The sequence below is a fragment of the Pituophis catenifer genome, unplaced genomic scaffold (assembly GCF_029215685.1).
Source record: "Pituophis catenifer annectens isolate HBS135680 unplaced genomic scaffold, rPitCat1.0.hap2 SCAF_15, whole genome shotgun sequence".
NCBI lineage: Eukaryota > Metazoa > Chordata > Lepidosauria > Squamata > Colubridae > Pituophis > Pituophis catenifer.
This window is the reverse complement of record NW_027256895.1, coordinates 14,091,420-14,115,560: the sequence shown is the minus strand read 5'-3', so window position 1 is coordinate 14,115,560 and position 24,141 is coordinate 14,091,420. Positions and strand designations below refer to the sequence as shown.

The window sequence follows — 24,141 nt, the reverse complement described above, 5'->3', positions numbered from 1 at the left end:
TTTAAAAGTTTTTAACTTTTTAAAAAAAAAAAGTTTTTTAAAAAAACATTTTGCAGAAAAAATGCTTTGAAAAGCCTCTGCCGATCAGGCAACTCAACCGGGATCATCAGAGAGGCTTTTCAAAGCATTTTTTTTACCACCTCTTCGGCTGAAGAGGTTGCAGAAAAAAATGCTTTGAAAAGCCTCTGAAGATCCCAGCTAAGCCGCGCGATCATCAGAGGCTTTTTTTTTTTTTACGTTTAAAAGCATTTTTTCTACAACCTCTTCCGACGAAAAAATACTTTTAAAAGTAAAAAAAAAAAAAAGCCTCTGATGATCGTGTGGCTCAGCTGGGCATGGGGGGGTGGGGCGCAGGGATTTTTGCTACCGGTTCTCTGAACTACCCGCTGCCATCGCTACCGGATCAGGCGATCCGGTCTGAACCGGGAGCATTTCACCCCTGATCTTAGGTCTTTGACTTTGTGATTGCAGTGAGCCAAGATGGGAAAACGTGACAATCATAGATTTGAAGCAGGTATTAACATGGTTTGGCCTGGAGAACAATATCTTCCTTGTAGACAAGGACAAGTGGGTGGGGGGAGGGACAAGGCGAAAAGGCAGGGATTTGCGGATGCTTCTAGTACTATTCCATAATTGCAAAACAATTCCTTCATTTCTGAATTAAAAAAAAAAAAAACTCTGGAAAGAAGTGTTTGTTTGCTGAAGTGGGTTTTTAAAAAAAAAAAAAACCCTCAAATTGGCAATGAGTAATTTCATTCTCAAACTCCCCCCATTATTCATTTTATTTATTTATTATCTATTTATTAAATTTGCTCCCCCCCCCCGTCTTGCTACAAGGATACTCCGGATGGCTTAACAGAATTAACCCTGAACGGATTTCTTTCTCTGTGCTGTGTGGTTGAAATTGTGGGTTTGTGTGCTGATTATTTTTTTCGCTTTAAAAAAATAAAAAAATAAAAAAATAAAGCGAGCTGCTATCTGTTTGCAAAGCCCCGATTAGGATATAAAAATAACACAGCTATTTTTTTTTCTTTTTTAACAGGAACAAACTATGAATACCAAGAGTAGAAAGTTGTATACGAATGACAAGTGTGGCCTGCCTCTCTGTAAAAGTAAGTGGGAAAAACACTTTAGTTTCCTTTTGCTCTAAGTTGGATAAACTTTAGAGATAGTTTAGCCCTGGAGAATTTGCTAGAATCTGTTTTTTTCACAGAAGCATATTATTAACCGAACAGGCATCGCGGAGCCGCCAAAGCGAATACACTAGGGGGCTGTTGTAACTTCAAAGTAACTTTGCCAACTTGAGATTTAACTTCCGTGCGCCAGCCAGGCCCCCAAAATATCAGTCTGAGTTGGCATAATTGGCTCGATAATACCAATTAGCCAACAGGCCCTCAGGGAAAGCGGGCGAAGGTGAAATTAGTTCGTTGCAAAAGCAAAGTGTAATTTAGCATCCTCTTGATTTCCCAGGGTGCCCCTTGGCCCATAGAGATCGGAGAAACTTTTTCGAAAAGTAAAAAAAAATAGTGGATCGTCTCAACTTTGTTTAGAAAGTACCGATCTACTCAGGAAAAAAAGAAAAAAATGCCCATCGTAGAAGACATGGCAAAGAAGAATTTAAGAAAAAAATTGTGTTCTGATCAAGACATTTTGTGAAGGTCAACATCTATCAAGGCAGCCATGCAGGGCCGGATTTTCCTATAGGCTAACTAGGCTTCATCCTAGTGTTGTAGAAATAAGGAGCTGAAGCACATTCCTGGGTCAAACAGATCCGTTTATTTGCGCAAGATTCAGGGCTATGTTTGATTGTTGCAACCTGAACAAGGATTGGTCATTATTCTATTACTTAAATATGTTTTCAAGACAAAGAGTTCCATGAGCCTTTTCCGGCTTCCATATATGGTTACATTAAAAATACATTACACTTTACTAATTATCAAACCATTACCTACTACTTAATACAATTATTTTGGCTACACATTTTCACTACTCCATGATTAAACCATTACAACTTTAACTAACCCATCACTTTATGTTTTACAACTGTTCTTTAAGTCCTGTAATGTTTAAATGCCAGAAATTATGACTATACTTTTAAACAATAAATAACCTTTTGCATCCCCTGTATCCGTCCAGATGTTCACATTTGATTCTGTTAAGAAGATGTATAGAATCAGTGGGTTTGACACAGGGCCATAGGTCAAGTAATTATAGGGACATCCATGAACTAATTACTTAGTTCTATTCACCAAACTCCACTCTTAACGTTACTGCTGGATGACAGTTGAGCCTCATCAGAAGATATATTTTACTAATAAGGCAGTCCAGCTGCCTTTAGCCAGCACATATCCTTAAGTGAATAGATGAGTTCATTCAAAGGTTGCTTAGAGTTCATAGGATTTGATCTGACTTTATATACCTGACTTGGAATGATTATTTCTTTTATTCACCTTTTATCTTCTCTTATTTACCTTATTTCCACCTCACTAGGGCCTCAAGATCAAGAGGGGCCTACATTCAAATTGTTAGCAAAATTAAAATTACACTTTCACTATAGGTGAAAGGGCCTCATAAGTGGAATAGCCTAGGGCCTCTTTTCATCTAAATCCGGCCCTGCAGCCATGTTGTGAGAGACCTTTTTATACAGGTTAACAGAGTTGGAAGGGACCTTGTAGGTCATCTAGTCAAACCTCCTGCCGAAGCACCATTTCTGACAAATGGCAGTCCAATCTCTTCTTGAAATCTTCCAGTGATGAAGCTCCCACAACTTCTGAAGGCAACTTCTGTTCCATTGGTTGATTGCTCTCATGGTCAGAAAAATTCTCCTTATTTCCAGGTTGAATCTCTCCTTGTTCAGTTTCCATCATGACCCCTTTCCTCTTTTTGATAACCCCTCAAATATTGGAAGACTGCTATCATGTCTCCCCTGGTCCTTCTCTTCACTAGACCAGCCATGCCCAGTTCTTGCAACCGTTCTTCATATGTTTTAGCCTCCAGTCCCCTAATCATCCTGGTTGCTCTTCTCTGCACTTTTTCTAGAGTCTCAACATCTTTTTTTTTAATACTGCAATGACCAAAACTGGATGCAGAATTCTAGGTGTGGTCTAGACCCAGTGGTGAGTTTCAATTTTTTTTACTACCGGTTCTGTGGGCGTGGCTTGATGGGTGTGGCAGGAGAAGGTTACTGCAAAATCCCCATTTCCTCCCAATCAGCTGGGACTCAGGAGGCAGAGAATAGATCTGCCAGTCATAATTTTTACTACTGGTTCTGTGGGCTTGGTGGGCGTGGCTTGGTGGGCGTGGCTTGGTGGACATGGCAGGGGAAGGATACTGTAAAATCTCCATTCCCTCCCCAATTCAGGGGAAGGTTACTGCAAAATCCCCATTTCCTCCCGATCAGCTGGGACTCGGGAGGCAGAGAATAGATGGGGGCGGGGCCAGTCAGAATTTTTACTACCGGTTCTCCGAACTACTCAAAATTTCCGCTTCCGGTTCTCCAGAACTGGTCAGAACCTGCTGAAACCCACCTCTGGTCTAGACACATGTCTTCAAAATTGGCACTGAAAAAAGTGATTTATGACTGTTTCTCACATTAAAGACCATTTAAGATCCCCATGATCAAGTGAACGAAATTCGGAGGTTTGGCAACTGGCTGATATTGATGACCATTGCAATGTGCCAGGGTCATGTGATTTGGGTGCCATGTTTTGCGACCTTTTGACAGGCAAAATCAATGGGGGAGCCAGATTCACTTAGCAAACGTAGTACTCACTTAACAACTCCAGTGATTCACTTAACAACTGTGGCAAGAAAAGATCTCAAAATGTGGCAAAGCTCACTTAACAACTGTCTCATTTAGCAACAGAGATTTGGGACATATATCACGGTCTACCTGTAAACATGTTGCAATGTACTTTCTGTGTGGAAAGTACTTTCTGTTACTGCCGGTTCACCGTGTGAATGCCCGGTTTGCACATGCGCCAGCCTTCCACGCATGCACCCAGCCTCAAAAATGTGCCTAAATAGGATGGCATAGAGCCGGGGCGAGGGTTGGCCCACCCATGATTTCTGCCACTGGTTCAGGTGAACCGTTCTGAACCGGCTGAATATCACCTGTGGAAGAACTCTAAAATATGACTGCTGTACTTAAAAGTCATATCCTCATTCTTCTACCCATAATCATGTAAACAATACAACCCATTTCAGTTCCAGACCAGGTTCTGCAAGTACCTGATTTGTGGCCTTCGGTACCCAGAATTCCCCAGTCAAAAAGGCCATTGCGGAAAATTCTGGGAGTTGAAGTTCCCAATATCTGAAAGTTGGGAAACACTAGTCTACACCAAGTACCGGAGACATTTAAATATGAAATTTGATTTTTGCAACAAACTCTGATAAAGTGTTTGTGGGCCCCATTTATTTATTTATTATTTATTAAATAGATTTACATGGTCGCCCTACTCACACACGGCATCTCTAGGTGGCAGGCAGCATTAAAAATCAACAATATAAAAATCCCAGAGACCCCCTCCCAGGGGTGGATTCTACTTACCTTTACTACCGGTTTGCAACGGGATCGCACATGCACAGATCATCTAGGATGACATCCGGGGCAGTGGGTGGAGCCTCCCGCCAATTTTACTACCGGTTCTTGCGAACTGGTCTGAACCGGAGGCAACCCACCACTGCCCTTTCCCCTTCCATGGCAACAACAAACACAATCATACAAGCCATTGGATCAGCTCTGAATCAATCTGGGGTTCCCAGGCCCACTGATGAAACCATGTTTTCAGAACCTTCCAGGAAAATAATAATAATAATAATAATAATAATAATAATAATTATATATATATATATATATATATATATATATATATATATATATATATATATATATACACACACACACACACACATACACATACATATATATATATATACAGAAAGAAAAACTGGACAACTTCCTCACACACCTCAACAGCCTACACCCCAAAATACAGTTCACCATGGAAACAGAAGCGAACAACCAACTTCCCTTCCTGGATGTTTTAGTCTACAGAAAATCCAATGGCTCCCTAGGACACACTATCTACCAGAAGAAAACACACACAAACCGCTATCTGCACGCACTCTCACACCACCACCCTGCCCAGATCAACTCTGTAGCCAAGACACTCATTTCCAGAACAAAACGCTTAGCTGACGAACAACACCTAAAAACCGAACTACACACTCTCACTAACGTACTAACATCCAATGGATTTCAAAGAAATAAGATCACCAACCTAATCCAAAAAGAAACCCCCACTAAAATCCAAGACAGAGAACAAGAAAACGGCAAAGCCCTCCTCCCATACATAAAAGGCACCACAGACAGAATAAGCAAAATCCTCCACAAACATAACATCAAGACAGCATTCTGCACAAACCGAAAAATATCCACCATCCTAAGGAACCCCAAAGACAAAATTGAGTTAGAAAATCAAGGAGTATATGAAATCCCATGCACCGCCTGCCCCACCACATACATCGGACAAACCAACAGACGAATAAGTGCACGCATAGAAGAACACAAGAACTCAGTCAGAAAAGAGGAACCAACTTCTTCCCTGGTCCAACACCTTAAAGCCACAGGACATGATATTGACTTTAAAAAGACCAGAACTATCGCCAAAACTGAACACTTTAACAACAGAATAATCAGAGAAGCCGTCGAGATAGAAAAACGCCCACACAGCATGAACAAACGAGACGATACCTCCCGCCTACCAGCCATTTGGAAACCCGCCCTTATTGACAAACGAGTCCCTAACACGACGAATGACACCAGACCCACACTCACGAGAGCCACACAGGATGTCACCACCACACATCCACGCAGAAAGCAGACTCAAACCCACACTGATAATGAGCCATGACCAAGGACCAGAAGCCAGACCGCAGCTGCATCATTAGCCACTTTAAACCCCTCCAATCCATACATGAAGCAGACTGACACCCACCATGAAGAGCTCGCACGGCCACAAACACGAAGCCAAACAACAACAACGCAGCTCACCAGCTCAAATCCCCCTACAACTCAGACTAAGCTGAGCACAACCAAGCCCCCACCCAAACAGAACACACACTCAGCCAATCAGAGCACAGCCAAGCCTCTAACCAATCAGAACACACCTCCACCCAATCAGAACACAGCCAAGTTCCCACCCAATCAGCTCACACCCCCACTAGCAGTTAAAAGGAAGAGACAGCTGCGATCTCACATTGCTCCTGGAAGCACGAAGCTGAGAACACCAGCCTGAAGATGACGAATGAGACTTCGTCGAAACGTCGCCAAGACACTTCCAATTTTACATGGGAGAAGACCCGAATAACCAAAGACCTACATACAAACACCCGCGAAAACCTGAGAAAACAAATATACATATATATATATATATATATATATATATATATATATATATATATATATATAGAGAGAGAGAGAGAGAGAGAGAGAGAGAGAGAGAGAGAGAGAGAGAGAGAAAGAAATATGGGTGGGATTCTACTGGTTCAGACCGGTTCGGGCGAGTAGTTCGACGATCAACTGGGAGCGAACCAGTTTCCTCCGAGTCGGTCCGCCTCCCCCACCCCCGTCCCTGCGCTTTACTTACCTTTATCTTCCTCAGCTGATTGGTGTGGCACAGCCGTGCCTCAGCTGGTACTCCCAAGTAGTAACACAGAAGGTTAGTATTTTAAAAACTGTGTGCACGCAGCACACGATCCCCGAACCGGTTGTTAAACCGGCAGCATCCCACTACTAGATAGATAGATAGATAGATAGATAGATAGATAGATAGATAGACAGACAGACAGACAGACAGACAGACAGACAGACAGACAGACAGACAGACAGACAGATTCTTTTAAGAGCAGGCATCAGAATTTAATTTTTTAAATGTGTGCCCGTTTTCACAGAAAACAAAAAAAAAGGCAACAATAAGTTTTCTTCTCTTCTTCCTTCCTTTCCTTTCCCTTCTCTTCTCTTCCCTTTTCTTTCTTCTCTTCCCTTCTTCCCGTCTCTCCCTCCCCTTCCCTTCCCTTCCCATCCCATCTTATCTGCAAATCTGGCCCGTTCACAGAACTGCACAGGCTGCTGCCTTTTGGACCAGCTGAAGCTTCCAGATACTCTTCGAGGGCAGCCATGTTGGGGGAACTCGAGGATGCACCAACAAATTAATCCTGCTTGCGATAATCAACCACCCACACATTCCTATAACTGACATCTCCTCCGTAAAAACCCTCTTGGTTTCCCAACTAGGAACTTTTGAAAAAGGACTCCGTTTCGGCCAGTTACTTGTAAAACAGTTTCCTTTTATTTATTTGTTTGTTTACAATTCCAAAAATTGAACGTTCCTCTTATTTTGTCTCTCATTTGCCCAGGTTGTGAGAAGGCTGCTATTTCTGATCATTCGATGAGTAGGAATACAAAGAGCTGTTGTGATTGCTAGAAAAGAATATGCGGGGAAAATCTTGTATTTTGTTAAGGATCCTGTTCCTCACCGGTACAAATTCCATGTTGCTTTGCTGGGAACCGCAAACTGATTGTTTTTTTCTTTGGGCGATTTATTCCTGGGTTAAGAGACCGTCTTACCTATCCAAACCTCACTGGCATATGCCAAGCTGTATGCGCAAAACACCCTGGGCAGACATATTGAGATAATGGGAGAACTCTTCGGACATTTTATGAACTAAAGGAAGTGGCAACACATTGTCGAAGTAGTGATGATTGATTGGTTTCCCACTTAGGTCATATAAAAAGGGCCAGAAACCATAGAGAGTGATGTGGTCACAGAACTCCAGAGCAAAACTGGTGAACATAAAGCCAGTGGAAAGGCGCATTCCTGTCATCCCTTTCTGTTTCCAATACTTATCGAGGGCAGCCAGGTAGTGAGGGTGGAGGAAGAATCCCCTATGGGCCAGGCCAAAATTCTTCAGGATCTCTATAGCACGGTAGCCGATTTTAAGATGATAATCAAAGGATATCGCAGGAATGAGGAAAAGGGTGTTTTGGTAGGCCCGAAGAACGTTGATAAAAGCTGTCGGAGGACCCACCAAGCCTTGGAATCTTCAAAAGAAAAAAAGAGGAAAGAGGAAGAAGAAAAAAAAAAAGAGGAAAAAAAGGAAAACCACACCCTTGACAATTCACGAATCTATGAATGAAACAGATTTGCGGGGGTAGGTGCCCATTTTGATTTTAGCTGTAGGAAAGCTACCCCTACCCCCATCCTAGAAGAATGAAAAGTTTTGGGAAATATTAAAAAGGCGGAATATTTTATTTCCCCTAAAGGAGAAATGGAGAAACATGCTCTTAAAAGACAGAAACCAGCCCCAGTTTCCCTGCCCCCAAGCAGAAACTGAGAAGGCCAGCTTTTAGAAGTGCAGATTTGGTCAACCATTCAGAAAGACTGGGTCATACAGATACTCCAGATAAGCAACAAACAAAAGGTTGACAAGATTAGCTCAGACAAACACCTAGGATTTTCATTTCCTCTTTTGCCTATAGAGCCAGCTGTGACCTCTACTTGACCCCATTGGAATTTGACAACAGCCAATAGAATATTAAAGGACATGTTCTTGCACAGGAACAGGAAGCTCAAATATAAAGCCCAAAGAAGGTATAAAAACCCACCCACTCTCAACTCCATTTTGTCAGCTGCCCAGAATCACATGTGGTTCTGCTTTATCAATAAACCTCTCTTTCCAATCAGCCTCCATTTTATCTCAGTGTCTTTCTCCCAGCTTGGAACTGGACCTGGATATTTCTTCCAACACTTCCAGTGTTGGAAGAAATATCCATATGGTTCAGTTTCAAGTGAGGAGAAAGACACTGAGATAAAATGGAGGCTGATTGGAAAGAGAGGTTTATTGATTAACAGGGCCATATGGGTTTGAGGTCCTGGACAGCTGACCACATGGAGTGGAGAGTGAGGGTTATTTATAGCCTCTCTTGGGCCTTGCCCTTGAATTTCCTGTTCCTGTGCAAGGAATGTATTCTATTTGTTAAGTGTGGACACAAACAGAGAGGCAGGGCAATTGTAGTGAAGTAAAACAACTGTTTATTTCAGGCAACAGGAACAACAACAAAATAACTACGAACTGGGGGCTGCCAGAGGCTGCAGCTCCTTTTACCAGGAGCTGTCCAGCCTGTCAGCCACTGACGCTTGTTCATTTTCCCACCGGGGAAAATGAACCAATGAGTGAAGGCTAATGTAAGACTTACTTCTACTTGCATATTCAACACCCCTCTCAGTGAGTGACGGCTGATGTAAGACTCACTCCTACTTGCATATTCAACACTATTGGTTGTTGTAGGGGTCACTGCTAACCTTGTACCATGTTTCTCCAAAAAGAAGGCGGGGTCTTATTTTCTTTTGACCCCTGAAGAAACGGCTAGGCCTTCTTTTTGGAGGGTTCTAATTATTGACTCACTGACAGCCCTGCCCAGCAGGGCCCCGCTGCTGGCCCACTTCTTCTGCCGCTGTTTGCTGCCACTCACACGCATCGCCCCGGCCTCTGTTTCGACCTCAAAAGCCTGCCTGAAGGCATCTGCTGCTGATAACAGCTGTTCCAGCAGGCATCTGAAGGCAAAACAGAGGCCGGGGCGATGCATGCAAGTGGTGGCAAGCGGTCGCAGAAAAAGGCAAGACAGGTGTCGGGGTATGCGAGGCCTGGTAAGTAGGACAGCTCCACCACCCCCATCCGCACCCTAGCTTATTTTTTACCTGTGTGCCTCGCCCCCTCCCCCGCACTCCGGGGTGGGCGGGATCTTAATTAGGGGTAATTTTGTGGGTGGGGCTTAATTTGATCGCCTGTGCTCAAAAACATGATAGGGCTTCTATTCAGGGTGGGTTGTCTTTTTGGAGAAACCTAGTAGGTTTTCTGAGTCAAGCTTGGTTGAAGCTTGCTGGGTGATGCACTGTCCCCAGGTGATTTTGTAATGCACTGAGCCCCTGCTGCTAGATAATCCTATAATGTCCTATGGGGTCATGTCTAAATCCCATCACCCTGGAGCTGAAGGCCTTTTGACTTGTAGATAGGCTGGCCCAGTCCTACTCAATGGGCACCAAATATCTGCTGGGGGGCAGGGAGCTGCTCTTTGTCTTTAAAAACCTGTTTCTCCTTTTCTCATCCAAGGAAATACAATATTCTCCCTTTTTAATATTTCCTAGAATATTTCGTTCTTCTAGGAGAGGGGTAGGTGCTAACTTTCTACAACAGCAAAATGCCATTTTTCAAAAGGAATCGGCGTGCATGGAAAAAAACAACGGTCTGCGTGTTTCTTTGAAGTTTAGAGCGGCCGCCTTCTTTGTTCACAGACTGTAGTGGATTATTGTTTGTATTTATGTAACCTTCCTTACCTATTACTTAAAATACTGGGGTTGATGGTCACTAAGTGTGTCTTGGTTCCCACGTCTTCAGTTTTCCTCAACGGAGGCAGATTAAACCTGGGTGGGGGAGCGAACGGAAAAGAAACGTAGAGATTAAACTCAAGCGAATGCATTATAGGCAGGGGTGGGATTCAGCCGGTTCGGGAAAACCGGATATTAATTTTAATCTGGTTCGCCGAACCGGCTGTTGCAAGGACTGGCTGACCCCGCCCACCCCACTCCCCCTCTCCCAGGAGTCTCCACACAGCCTGTTTTGGATGCCAGGTAAGTGCAGGGCTCGCATGAAGGTTCTGGGAGGGCAAAAAATGGGCCTACCAGAAGTTATAGAAGTCCAGAAACAGGCACATTTCTGGCCTCTGGAGGGCCTCTGGAGCCCAGGGGAAGCCATTTTTGCCCTCCCAGAGGCTCAAGGAAAGCCTCCAGAGCCTGGGGAAGGTGAAAAATGGGCCTACTGGAAGTCCTGGAAGTCCAAAAATGGGCCTGTTTCCAGCCTCCCGAGCCCGGGGGAAGCCATTTTTGCCCTCCCAGAGGCTAGAGGAAAGCCTCCGGAGTCTGGGGAGGATGAAAAGCCCCCCCCATGGTGCAGGAGGCCGAGTAGGCCATGCCCACCATGGCCACACCCACCCAGCAACTGGGCAGAGAACCGGTTGCTAAAATTTCTGAATCCCACCCCTGATTACAGGTAGTCCTCGACTTACGACCACAATTGAACCCAGAATTTATGTTGCCAAGTGAGAAATTTGTTAAGTTGAGTTTTCCTCCATTTTATGACTTTTCTTGCCATATTTTCTTAAGCGAATCACTTCAGGTGTTAAATTAGTCACACAATTCTTAAGTGAATCCGGCTCTCAGGATCCTCGGACCACGAAACGGAAGAAACGCAACAAATCACCAGTAGACAACGTTCTCGTGTAGATCAGGATGTCGTCTAGGTACACTAAGACACCACGGTAGAGGTATTCATGGAGAACCTCGTTGATTAATTGCATAAACACTGCCGGGGCTCCTTGCAGTCCGAATGGCATAACCCGGAATTTATAACTTCCTAGGGGGCAATTAAACGTGGTTTTCCACTCATCCCCCTGTCTGATTCTAACCCAGTAATACGCCTCCCGCAGGTCTAACTTAGTGAAATATCGCCCCGTCGCTAATGTGGCCAGAAGGTCTTTTATCAATGGGAGGGGATATAGTGGTTCTACACTCTCAGCGTTTAGATCCTGGAAGTCGACGCATAAGCGAAGGCCCCCATCCTTCTTCTCCCGGAACAGTACTGGAGCAGCCATATGGGCTCTGCTGGGTTCGATAAACCCCCGGGCTAAGTTCTTGTCGATATATTTACGCAATTCATCTACCTCCCTTGGTGTCATCGCATACATTCGGGGTTTAGGTAACTTCGCACCAGGTACAAGTTCTATAGCGCAATCTGTCCTACGGTGAGGTGGTAATATGTCACACTCCGCCTCGTCAAACACAGCTGCTAGATCTGTATACACTGCTGGAACCCCCGGTGTCAGGGGTCTTGACCTATGTTCGTTCCCTTCCAGCAACCGACTAGAGGGTTCGAGAGCACTTGGTTCAGGACCTATTTCAAGGCGCAGCTTGCGATACCCTCCTTCCCACCAGATAGTTGGTTTCCATTTGTCCAGCCATGCTAACCCCAGGATAATGGGCTCGATCATGACATCCACTACTATGAACCGGAGATACTCTTTATGCTCTCCTATCCTTAATTGTACTAGTTCCATTACCTGCGTAGCAGGAGCGCCTCCCAACGTTGACCCGTCCACCTGTTCAAACTTAATAGGTGAGTGCAACCGATATAACCGTAACCCTAACTGCATCGCTAATGCTCGTCTCATCAAGCAATGAGTACAGTCAGAGTCGATTAGCGCTCCCTGTTGTACATCCAGACCCCGTCGTGTGTTCTCCATTGTAACTGGGATCAGAAAAGGACGAACGGGAGCACTCACCATTGGATCCCGGTTGCTGTCCTCCTCGTCGCTATCCCCCTCTACAACGAACGCCTCGCCAGTGCTGGAACGTTCTGCAGGCTCGATTGGTGATGTGTCGTTATCGGACGGTCGAGCCTGAGCCACGACCTTGGACCGTTCTGGTGTTGTCCTTTGGCGTTCACGGCCCTTCCCCCCAGTCGTGGGTGTTCGGCTTACGGGTTGTTGGGAGGGTGGAAGAGGGCAGTCCAGAGCACGGTGGCCTATCTGATTGCATCGGAAACAATGAAACGTCGGCCGACGAACGGAGTCTCCGAGCGCTGTAGGTACACTTCCTCGGTTGGCCACAGGTCGCTCTGGCAGCCTCCTCACCTGGGCTGATGGTCCTGCACTGGGTCTGCTGCGGAACTCTTTCAGCCCCATATCCAGGTCTATGGCTGCCCGAAACCACTCCGACAGACGTGGTGGTAGTCCCCGATATACGCATGCCTGTCTCAAGTCCCGATCCAGTCCCAAATGAAACTGATGCACAAGCATACGTTCAGGCCACGCCCGCAACCGCCCAGCGATGGAACGGAATTCCTTCACATAGTCCTTGGCAGGACGGCCTTTTTGTCTCAAGGACACAAGCTCCCCTTCGGCCTGTTGTGTCCTGGAATCATCCTCGAACCGGGCCCGAAGACCCTCCAGAAAAAGTCCAATGTCAGTTAGCTCACGGGCATGGTCGCTGTGTAGGTCCGCCACCTAGTCGGCAGCCTCCCCTGCCATAACGGTGGTGAGGGCAACCACCATGGACCACTGGGATGGGTAGAACCGGCCATAGAGATCCAGATAACTGATAGCCTGGCTGAGAAAGATTGCCACTTGGTCCGCACTCCCATCAAATGTTGCTTGGAAAGGAGGAGGGCCCCACATAGGCTGGGCCCCCCATGGCCCTGCCGTCCAGAATGGTATGGACCTGGGCTGACCAGCTGGTGTGCCACTGAAGCTCTGTGAGGGTACCCGCCGCCCTGTTTCGGCCCGACGTTCCCCCTGTGCAAGCCGACCCCTGGCATCCGGGCAACTCGTTGCCCTCTCCTGGCCATCTGTAGGGGGAATGGTCTCACGTCTCTGTCCAGGGGCCCCCCGGTCCGCCCTCAATTTAGGGCTGGCCAGACGGAAACGGGTATCTGTTGTAGTTGTAGAAACCCCTTGCCAAGCTGCAGAGGACTCCCCCCCCGTAGCCCATGGTTGCCAGGACTGTGCGTCCCGAAAGCTGGCCTCCCCAAACTTCTCCCTTAGGACATCCAGAGTTGAAGGACCCAGTCTGGTGGAATAACTCCACTCCCCCCCTTCCTCATCATCAACCCACCGCCGCTCTCTCCACTTAAGGAACCTTTCATCCGTGGAGGGTGGGGTCGGCGCTCCCTTACTAGGACCGGTAAGGGCTGAGCTATGCCACCATTCTCCAGAGGCCGTAGCTGTCTTCCCCTCCGGCTTGCCTGGCCCCCCACTTTGACTCCCCGTCCGTTCCTTCGGCTGAACGACAGGGATGGGAGCCTCGTCCAAGCCCCCTGCACTTGCCTCCGCTTGCTCTACACCGGAGTCCTCCCCCACGCACAACTCAGGATCCAAACCTTCGGCCATCCGTCTGTTTGTTTCCTCCGCTGAAGTAGAAAGAATAGCGCCGTTTTCCTCTCAGGATCCTCGGACCACGAAACGGAAGAAACGCAACAAATCACCAGTAGACAACGTTTTGCTTTGGGATGATGGTTTACTTTCGTAGCAACGAAGGATACTGCAGTCATAAGCGATTTAAAAACGGCGCTACGGGCATGTAGCTCGTAGCGTTTTTATGCCTCTCTGCCCAGCTGCTGTGGGGCGTAGCCCACGCCACGCCCATCCGCCCCCCCGAACCAGCAAATCATCGGCGGAATCCTCCAGCTGGGACGACGTTGCATGCGGGAAACTGCTACCACGAGAAGTCCTACATCCGACGCACCCTGCCACCTCACCCGGCCGCCTAACCCAGCGCCCAGAGCCCCACCCCCATGTGCCACTGTTTGTGCCCGCTGGCCGTCCACCGCCGAAGCTGCAGGGTGAGGGATCGGCGGTGAGTCGTGTCGAGCGTGAGGGCGGGCTCGACACCGGCTTCTCCATTGACTTTGTTCGTCAGAAGGTCGCAAAAGGGGAGCGCATGACCCCCGGGACGCTGCAACCATCGTATCTATGAGTCGGTTGTCAAGCATCCAAATGTAAATCACGTGATCACAGGGAGGCTGCAACGGTCGTAAGTGTGAAAAATGGTCATCGGTCACTTTTTTCAGTGCTGTTGCAACTTCAAACAGTCACTAAATGAATGGTTATAAGTTGAGGACTACCTGTACTGTTATTTAAAACTGCAAAAGAAGGGAAATGGGTAGGTTCGATTCGGTTTTTAAAGGGAAGGGGTATTTTTGTAAGAACTTCAAATGGGGAGTGCTGTTGCCAGAATCTCACCGTCCAAAATTCCTTTTTTTGCTAACTCTTGATCTTGTTTCAAACATGTTCAGTTTAGAACCAAACGGTGGGAGATTTCTCTGTCATCTCTTGAAGAAATAGCTTCTTCCTTGGATGTGCCTCCCATTTAAGACCCTGTTTTATATCATACTGAGGGGGAGTTTTATACCCATTGGATTCCCAAATAAGCAATGGTTTTAATTGCAAAAATACTAGAAATTAAAGCCCCCAGGTCCAATAGGGAAAGGAAGGAGGAGGAGGAGAAAGGGAAGGGAAAAGAGGAGAAGGAGGAGGGGAAGGGAGGAAGAGGGAGGAGGAGAGAAATAGAAGGAGGAGGGGAAGAGGGAGGAGAAGAGAAATAGAAGGGGAAGAGAAAAGATTAGGAGGAGGAAGGGGAGGGGAAGAGGGAGGAGAAGAAGAAGAGAAATAGAAGGGGAAGGGGAAGGGAAAAGAGGAGGAGGAGGAGGAAGGGAAGAGAAAAGAGGAGGAGGATGAGGAAGGGGAGGGGAGGGGAAGAGGAAGGAGAAGAGAAATAGAAGGGGAAGGGGAAGGGAAAAGAAGAGGAGGAGGAAGGGAAGGGAAGGGAGGAAGAGGAAGGAGAAGAGAAATAGAAGGGGAAGGGAAAGGAAAAGGGAAAAGACTAGGAAGAGGAGGAAGGGGAGGGGAGGGGAAGAGGAAGGAGAAGAGAAATAGAAGGAGAAGGGGAAGGGGGAGGGAAAAGACTAGGAGGAGGAGGGGAAGGGAAGGGAGGAAGAGGAAGGAAAAGAGAAATAGAAGGAGAAGGTTAAGGGAAAAGACTAGGAAGAAGGGGAGGGGAAGAGGAAGGGAAGAGAAATAGAAGGAGAAAGGGAAAGAAGAGAAGGATGGGGGAGGGAAGAAGAAGAAGGAAAAGAAGGTGAAGGTGAAGGAGAAAGGGAAGGTGAATAAAAGGAGGAAAAGAGAAGGGGAAGCAGGAGGAAAGGAAGACGAAGGAGAAGAAAGACGGGGAAATGAGAAAGCTCTGTTCCTTCGATAAACCAAGACTATAAAGATTTCCAGAGTCCCTTATGATCCCATCCTTTTAACCTGAGCTCTCCCCCGACTCCCCACAAAAAAAGAAAGAAAGAAACAGTTACCTGATGATCAAATCAGCCTGGTCGATTTCTTGTCCACACCTGCTACCTTGTAGGATACCACCGTTGCCAACGACAGCACATTTGCTATAGCGGGTACCTGCCAATGGAAATCTCTAGAGAGGCCACATAAGGAAGGAAGGCGGAGAAAAAAAGAAGAGATTAAATATGCACGTACAAACAGCTGAAGGCAGAATGTTTTCATGAATTGGATTTTAATTCATCTTTCAAGTAGACTCAACGGCAAATCATAATCATATTTGCCAAGCATATATAAACTAACAGGTAAAAGTATAAACGTAATTGGAATACATGAAAAGAGTAAGTAAAAAGGAATATTAGGACAGGGACGGTAGGCACGCTGGTGCACTTATGCACGCCCCTTACAGACCTCTTAGGAATGGGGTGAGGTCAAGAGTAGACAGTTTAAGGTTAAAGTTTTGGGGGTTTGGGGAAGAAACTACAGAGTCAGGTAGTGCATTCCAGGCCTTGACCACTGTTGCGGAAGTCGTATTTTCCGCCATCATGTTTGGAGCGGTTTACCTTGAGTTTGTATCTATTGTGTGCTCGTGTGCTGTTGTGGTTGAAGCTGAAGTAGTCATTGACAGGAAGGACATTGTGGCAGATAATTTTATGTACTACGCTTAGGTCAGACCGAAGTCGGCGTAGTTCTAAGTTGTCTTAAGCCCAAAATTTGGAGTCTGGTGGCATAAGGTATTTTATTGCGGTTAGAGGAATGGAGGACTCTTCTCGTAAAATATCTCTGGACTCTCTCGATTGTATTTATGTCCGATATGCAGTGCGGGTTCCAGACAAATGAGCGCTATTCGAGAATTGGTCTAGCAAATGTTTTGTATGCTCTAGTTAGTAATTCAATATTATCAGAGAAAAAGCTACACAAGATTAGGTTAACAACTCTTAATGCCTTTTTGGCAATGTTGTTACAGTGGGCTCGGGCACTTACATCTTTAGAAATGAGTACTCCAAGGTTCTTGACAGAATGAGGACATCAGGGGCCTTTTAGCAAGGATTCCCTTTTAAAAGGTTTTATTTCGTTACATTTATCCAAAGGGAAGTGACTTTGTTGTGGCCGGTCGGCAGGGGTGGGATTGAAAAATGTTAGCAACCGGTTCTCTGCCTGGTTTCTGGGGCGGGGGGGGGGGGTGGCCATGGGGGCATGGCCTACTCGGCCTCCTGCACAGTCGTGAAATGTAAAATTTGTTACTACCGGTTCTGTGGGCGTGGCTTGGTGGGGGGGTGTAATATGACTGAGTGGGCGTGGCCAACTTGTTTTTTTTTTAACTTTTAAAACCATTTTTTCTACAACCTCTTCAGCTGAAGAGCTTGTAAAAAATGCTTTTAAAAGCTTCTGAGGATCCCAGCTGACTTGCCTGATCGGCAGAGGCTTTCTTTTTTTTTTTTAAAGCCTCTGACGTTCCCAGCTGACTTGCCTGATCGGCAGAGGCTTTCTTTTTTTTTTTTTAAAGCCTCTGACGATCCCAGCTGACTTGCCTGATCGGCAGAGGCTTCTTTTCCTTTTAAAACCATTTTTCTATAACCTGCTCGGCTGAAGAGGTTGTAGAAAAAATGCTTTTTAAAGCCTCTAATGATCCTAGCTGAGCCCCCGATCATCAGAGGCTTTTTATTTTACTTTTAAAAGCATTTTTTTCGGCCAAAGAGGTTGTAGAAAAAATGCTTTAAACATTTTTTTTAAAAAAAGCCTCTGATGATTGCGCGGCTCAGCTGGGGAATGGGGGGGGCAGGGATTTTTGCTACCGGTTCTCCGAACCACCCGCCTCCATCACTACCGAACCAGGAGCATTTCACCCCTGCTCCTGCACCACTGCGGGGGAGGGGGTTATCGTTGCCCTCCCCAGGCTCCGGAGGCTGTGTTGTGACTCCGACCCCCGAGCCCGTCTTATCGGAGGGAGAAGACTCCGAAAGTGAAGGAGAGGAGTTGGCAAGGCCTCCCTCTCCAGGACCATCCTCTCTGGCAATGCCTCAGGTGTCTCCTGAAGGAGAAGAGATAGGCCAGGAGCCAGGCATCTGCGAGCAGCCACAATCAGACAGCGACAGAGATAAGTCTTGGCTGGATCCCCGCCAGCGTCGGAAAGACAAGCACACGCAGCAGAGAAGGAGGCGTGCCAGAGATTAAGCTGAGTCACTGGACCACATCCCACAGGGGATAAAAGAGGGTGTGGTGGCCATTCAGGCTTTGTGACAGACAAAACTGAACAGCTAGCAAGTCATACCGTGTCTCTGGAGCTTCGTTATCTGCCTTTTTTTTTTTTTTAATTTGATTTATATGCCGCCCTTCTCCGGAGACTCAGGGCGGCTTACAATGCGTTAAGCAATAGCCGTCATTCTTTTGTATATTTTATACAAAGTCAGTTTATTGCCCCCAAAAACTGGGTCATTTCACCTACCTTAGAAAGGATGGAAGGCTGAGTCAACCTTGAGCCTTGGAGAGATTCGAACCAGCAGAAATTGCAGGCAGCTGTGTTAATAACAGGGTGCGTATACCACTGTACTATCAAGGCTTGATTAAGGCTTATTAAGGACTGGACTTGACAATTCTTTGGCTTTGTGAATTTATTTTGGTTTATCTGACGGAGAAGGAACACCTCCCTCTGTGAGTAAAGTTTTTGGCAAGCAGCTACTTGGTTGTTGCCAATTCTGTTATCGAAGGAAATTATTGTCTGCAAGTTTACTTTAACTCCTGGCTGACTGTTTGTGTGCGTGTGTGAGACAGGGACAGAACAGGCTGTAAGTTGAGGACTACTTGTATTCTGTTAACACCCCCCTGCCGCCCCCATGGGTTTCCCTTCCACCAAAACCCAAAGAATGCATCTTTCTCTTACCTTCAATAGAACATTTCTCAGGGTGGCGTCCACAGTGATATTTTTATATTTGTCACCATCGAAATTGATAATGGATCGCAGTGGTGTGTTTTCCTTGGTTACCACCAGCAGATGAGAAGCATTGCAACACTGACCTAGCTCTTCCCTGAAAGAAGGCATCAGCGGGGGTTAACTTGAAAAGGGATCACCGTGAGGCACTGTGTGGGAGCATCATCCCTGGAGGCTTTCAAGAAACTGGACTACCATCTGTCAGAAATGGTGTAGGGGTCTTCTGCTTGGGTGGGTGGGGGTTGGACTAGATGACCTACAAGGTCCCTTCCAACTCCGTCAAGCTATCTACCTAAAATAGCCCAAAAAAAGCCAATGCAATTCTAAATTGCATCAACATAGGAATAGGAATAGAGTGGAATAGAGTAGAGTAGAGTAGAGTAGAGTAGAGTAGAGTAGAGTAGAGTAGAGTAGAGTAGGAAAGGGGGTAGGGTAGGGTAGGGTAGGGTAGAGTAGAGTAGAGTAGAGTAGAGTAGAGTAGAGTAGAGTAGAGTAGAGTAGAGTAGAGTAGAGTAGAGTAGAGTCAGTGGTGGGTTTCAAATTTTTTTACTACCGGTTCTGTGGGTGTGGCATGGCTTGGTGGGCATGGCATGGCATGGCTTGGTGGGCATGGCAGGGGAAGGATACTGTAAAATCTCCATTCCCACCCCACTCCAGGGGAAGGTTACTGCAAAATCCCCATTTCCTCCCGATTCAGCTGGGACTTGGGAGGCAGAGAATAGATGGGGGCAAGGCCAGTCAGAATTTTTACTACTGGTTCTCCGAACTACTCAAAATTTCCGCTACCAGTTCTCCAGAACTGGTCAGAACCTGCTGAAACCCACCTCTGAGTAGAGTAGAGTCGAGTAGAGTAGAGTAGAGTAGGAAAGGGGGTAGGGTAGGGTAGGGTAGAGTAGGGTAGGGTAGGGTAGGGTAGGGTAGGGTAGAGTAGAGTAGAGTAGAGTCAGTGGTGGGTTTCAAATTTTTTTACTACCGGTTCTGTGAGTGTGGCATGGCTTGGTAGGCATGGCATGGCATGGCTTGGCGGGCATGGCAGGGGAAGGATACTGTAAAATCTCCATTCCCACCCCACTCCAGGGGAAGGTTACTGCAAACTCCCCATTTCCTCCCGATTCAGCTGGGACTTGGGGGGCAGAGAATAGATGGGGGCAGGGCCAGTCAGAATTTTTACTACCGGTTCTCCAAACTATTCAAAATTTCCACTACCGGTTCTCCAGAACTGGTCAGAACCTGCTGAAACCCACCTCTGAGTAGAGTAGAGTAGAGTAGAGTAGAGTAGAGTAGAGTAGAGTAGAGTAGAGTAGAGATAGGATAGGATAGGATAGGATAGGATAGGATAGGATAGGATAGGATAGGAAAGGGAATAGAGTAGAGTTGGGTGGGGTGGAGTGGAGTGGAGTGGAGTGGAGCGGAGCAGAGCAGAGCAGAGCAGAGCAGAGCAGAACAGAACAGAACAGAACAGAACAGAATAGGAGTAGAGTAGAGTAGAGTAGAGTAGAGTAGAGTAGAGTATAATAGAATAGGAAAGGGAATAGAGTACAGTAGAGTAGGAAAGGGAGTAGAGTAGAATACAATAGAATACGAAAGGAAATAGAGTAGAGTAGAGTAGAATAGAATAGAATAGAATAGAATAGAATAGAATAGAATAGAATAGAATAGAATAGAATAGAATAGAATAGGAAAGGGAGTAGAATAGAGTAGAGTAGAATAGGAAAGGGAATAGAGTAGAATAGAATATGAAAGGGAGCACAATAGAGTAGGAAAGGGAGTAGAGTAGAGTATAATAGAATAGGAAAGGGGATAGAGTAGAGTAGAGTAGAGTAGAACAGGAAAGGGAATAAAGTAGAGTATGAAAGGGAGTAGTAGAGTAGAATAGAATACAAAAGGGAATAGAGTAGAGCAGAGTAAAGTAGAGTAAAGTAGAATAGAATAGGAAAGGGAGTAGAATAGAATAGAATAGGAAAGGGAATAGAGTACAGTATAATAGAATAAGAAAGGGAGTAGAGTAGAGTAGAGTAGAGTAGAGTAGAGTAGAATAGAATAGAATAGAATAGAATAGAATAGAATAGAATAGAATAGAATAGAATAGAATAGAATAGAATAGATTAAAGTAATTGAAGGGCAGTTTGCTGCCACCTCAAGCTTGCTTGTGCTTTGCTGATCTGCGGTGACAATCTGCCATAAACTATGGAGAAGGGGGACGAAAGGGAAAATGCTTGGGAAACCAAAAGTAGCTGCTGTGCTTTCTCGAGAAGCTGCTTCAAGGTCACCCAGCTGGGAGAAGGACGGAGCGGCATACCAGAGTACACTTGAACTGACCGTTAGGAAAATAGCTTGCATGATTTTAATTGGTTATCTTGGGAAATGAAAGACAATTAAGGAGAGGAGAGGAGGGGAATAACACAGGAGTTTTGATGGGCGAATCTCAGTTCTAGCTATGCATTACTGCAATACACTTGATCCAGTGGTGGGATTCAAATTCTTTTACTACTGGTTCTGTGGGTGTGACTTGGTGGGCGTGGCTTGGCTTGGTGGGCATGGCAGGGGAAAGATACTGCAAAATCTCCATTTCCACCCCGCTCCATGGGAAGGATACTGTAAAATCTCCATTCCCACTCCACTCCAGGGGAAGGATACTGTAAAATCTCCATTCCCACCCCACTCCAGGGGAAGGATACTGTAAAATCTCCATTCCCACCCCACTCCAGGGGAAGGATACTGTAAAATCTCCATTCCCACCCCACTCCAGGGGAAGGATACTGTAAAATCTCCATTCCCACCCCACCCCACTAACCTGCTTTCCGGCTCCGTGTGCAGGGCGAAGAAAAGAAGACCCAGCCGGGAGGCAGCGAATAGATGGGGGCGGGGCCAATCAGAGGTGATATTTGCCGATTCTCCGAACTACTCAAAATTTCCGCTACCGGTTTTCCAGAACCGGCTGCATACCACCTCTGACTTGGATCTCTAATAAAAATATACCTTTCTCAGGAAATGGAACCAAGCATCGTTTTCTATTTAGAGGCTTAAGTTTGCATCAGGTTTGACAGGCAGGCAACCCAATTCCTTTTCGAACTGATGATTTGGATGGACCATTAGCATTATTACCTATATTGCATAACCGCTGTAGCATTGGGTTTCCAAGGACATTCCTGAATAAGCATCCGCTGCCACTTTAGAACCTTGTCCTTGGAGAATTTTCCATTCTTAAATAATGGTTTCTGACCTTCAGCACTATCATCAAAACAAAGAGAAGAAAATGTTTACTCCTGGGAACTTTCCAATAGAACCTCCCTTCCCAGACCAGCCAGCACGGCAATGGATTTGGGATCCAGCGTCTCCAAACCCGATCTTCAAATCTCAAATCTAATCAGTTCCATCAAGTTTCTTAGTCTCATACGAAATACGAGGAAGGGAAATATTGATGTTAAAATATAGGGACTCCTTGACTTATGATCACAATTGAGCCCAGCGTTTACGTGGCTATGGGAGAAATTTGTTAAGTGAGTTTGGTCCCGTTTTACGATTTTTCTTGCCACGTTTGTTAAGCGAATCCCCGCCGTGATTAAATCCGTAACACTGTTGTTAAGTGAATCAGGCTTCTCTTGACTTTTGCTTGTCAGGAGGTTGCAAAAGGTAGTCATATGATCATGGGACACTGCAACCGTCATAAATCTGAACCAGCTGTCAAGCATCTGGATGTAAATCAAGTGATCATGGGGATGCTGCAATGGTCGTAAGTGTGAAAAATGTGTGAAAATCACTTTTTCAGTGCCATTGTAACTTCCGACAATCATTCAATGAATGGTTGTAAGTCAAGGACTACTTGTATGTCAAGGGAAGGAACTGATCTCATCTTCTCAAGATTTGGTGTAGAACATACAATTTATTCTACGCCGTTCGTCTTAAGAACCATGGTGGTATAGTGGATAGAATACAGCATTGCAGGTTAACTCTGCCCACTGCCAGAAGTTCAGTCCTGACTACCTCAAGGCTGACTCAGCTTTCCATCCTTCTTAGACCATACAATTTATTCTAAACCGTTCAGCTAAACAGCCACAGCGGCGTAGTGGTTAAGAGTGCAGTACAGCAGGCTACTTCTGCTGCCTGCCGACTGCCTGCAATTTGACAGTTCGAATCTCACCAGGCTCAAGATTGACTCAGCCTTCCGTCCTTCCGAGGTGGGTAAAATGAGGACCCAGATTATTGGGAGCAATATGCTGACTCTGTAAACCACTTAGGGAGGGCTGTCAAAGCACTGTAAAGCGGTATATAAGTCTAAATGCTATTGCTATTATCACATAAGCATAGCCTTGACTTCACTGGAGAAAGAAAGAGTTCATTTTTTCAGACTTTCATCCATAATCATAATCATATAATCATAATCATAAGATTATTTGTCAAGCATATATAAGATAACAGGTAAAAGTATAAACATAATTGGAATACATGAAAAGAGTAAGTAAAAAGGAATATTAGGACAGGGACGGTAGGCATGCTGGTGCACTTATGCACGCCCCTTACAGACCTCTTAGGAATGGGGTGAGGTCAACAGTAGACAGTTTAAGGTTAAAGCTTTGGGGGGTTGGGGAAGAAACCACAGAGTCAGGTAGTGCATTCCAGGCATTGACCACTCTGTTGCTGAAGTCATATTTTCTGCAATTGAGTTTGGAATGGTCCAGTCCCACATCATACTATAGAAGCTGCAAAGGGACAGGAATGAAACTGCTGATAAACTATTTAATTTTGTTACGAGGAGAAATGAGGTACAGTGCTACCCTGATGCTCAACTGCTTTGAAACTCATCAAATTTGCTTCTTAGCAACATTTGGATGTGAAAATCATTTATTTGGTACTCAGTGGTGGGTTTCAAATTTTTTTACTACCGGTTCTGTGGGTGTGGCTTGGTGGGCGTGGCATGGCTTGGTGGGCATGGCAAAGGAAGGATACTGTAAAATCTCCATTCCCACCCCACTCCATGGAAAGGATACTGTAAAATCTTCATTCCCTCCCCAATCCAGGGGAAGGTTACTGCAAAATCCCCATTTCTTCCCGATCAGCTGGGACTCGGGAGGCAGAGAATAGATGGGGGCAGGGCCCGTCAGAAGTGGCATTTACCGGTTCTCTGAACTACTCAAAATTTCTGCTACTGGTTCTCCAGAACTGGTCAGAACCTGCTGAAACCCACCTCTGATGGTACTCAACACACAAGCTAGAAGTTGTTGGTGTTGGCTGCTTTGTGACTCACTAGATCAGGGGTGTCAAACTC

General features: G+C 45.9%; 1 protein-coding gene across 1 annotated transcript in view; it reads right to left on the bottom strand.

Annotated features, from left to right (window-relative positions):
• Positions 1-7,641: 7,641 nt before the first annotated feature.
• The window catches only part of LOC139324755 (alpha-N-acetylneuraminide alpha-2,8-sialyltransferase-like), a 33,893-nt gene continuing 17,393 nt past the window's right edge, over positions 7,642-24,141 (bottom strand). Inside the window, exons 3-7 of the mRNA XM_070954497.1 lie at positions 21,981-22,106; positions 18,828-18,972; positions 15,970-16,082; positions 10,398-10,484; positions 7,642-8,104 (exon numbers count right to left, since the gene is read on the bottom strand). Of these exons, the coding sequence (XP_070810598.1) occupies positions 7,642-8,104; positions 10,398-10,484; positions 15,970-16,082; positions 18,828-18,972; positions 21,981-22,106 (934 nt within the window). The remainder of the gene's footprint in view (positions 8,105-10,397; positions 10,485-15,969; positions 16,083-18,827; positions 18,973-21,980; positions 22,107-24,141) is intronic.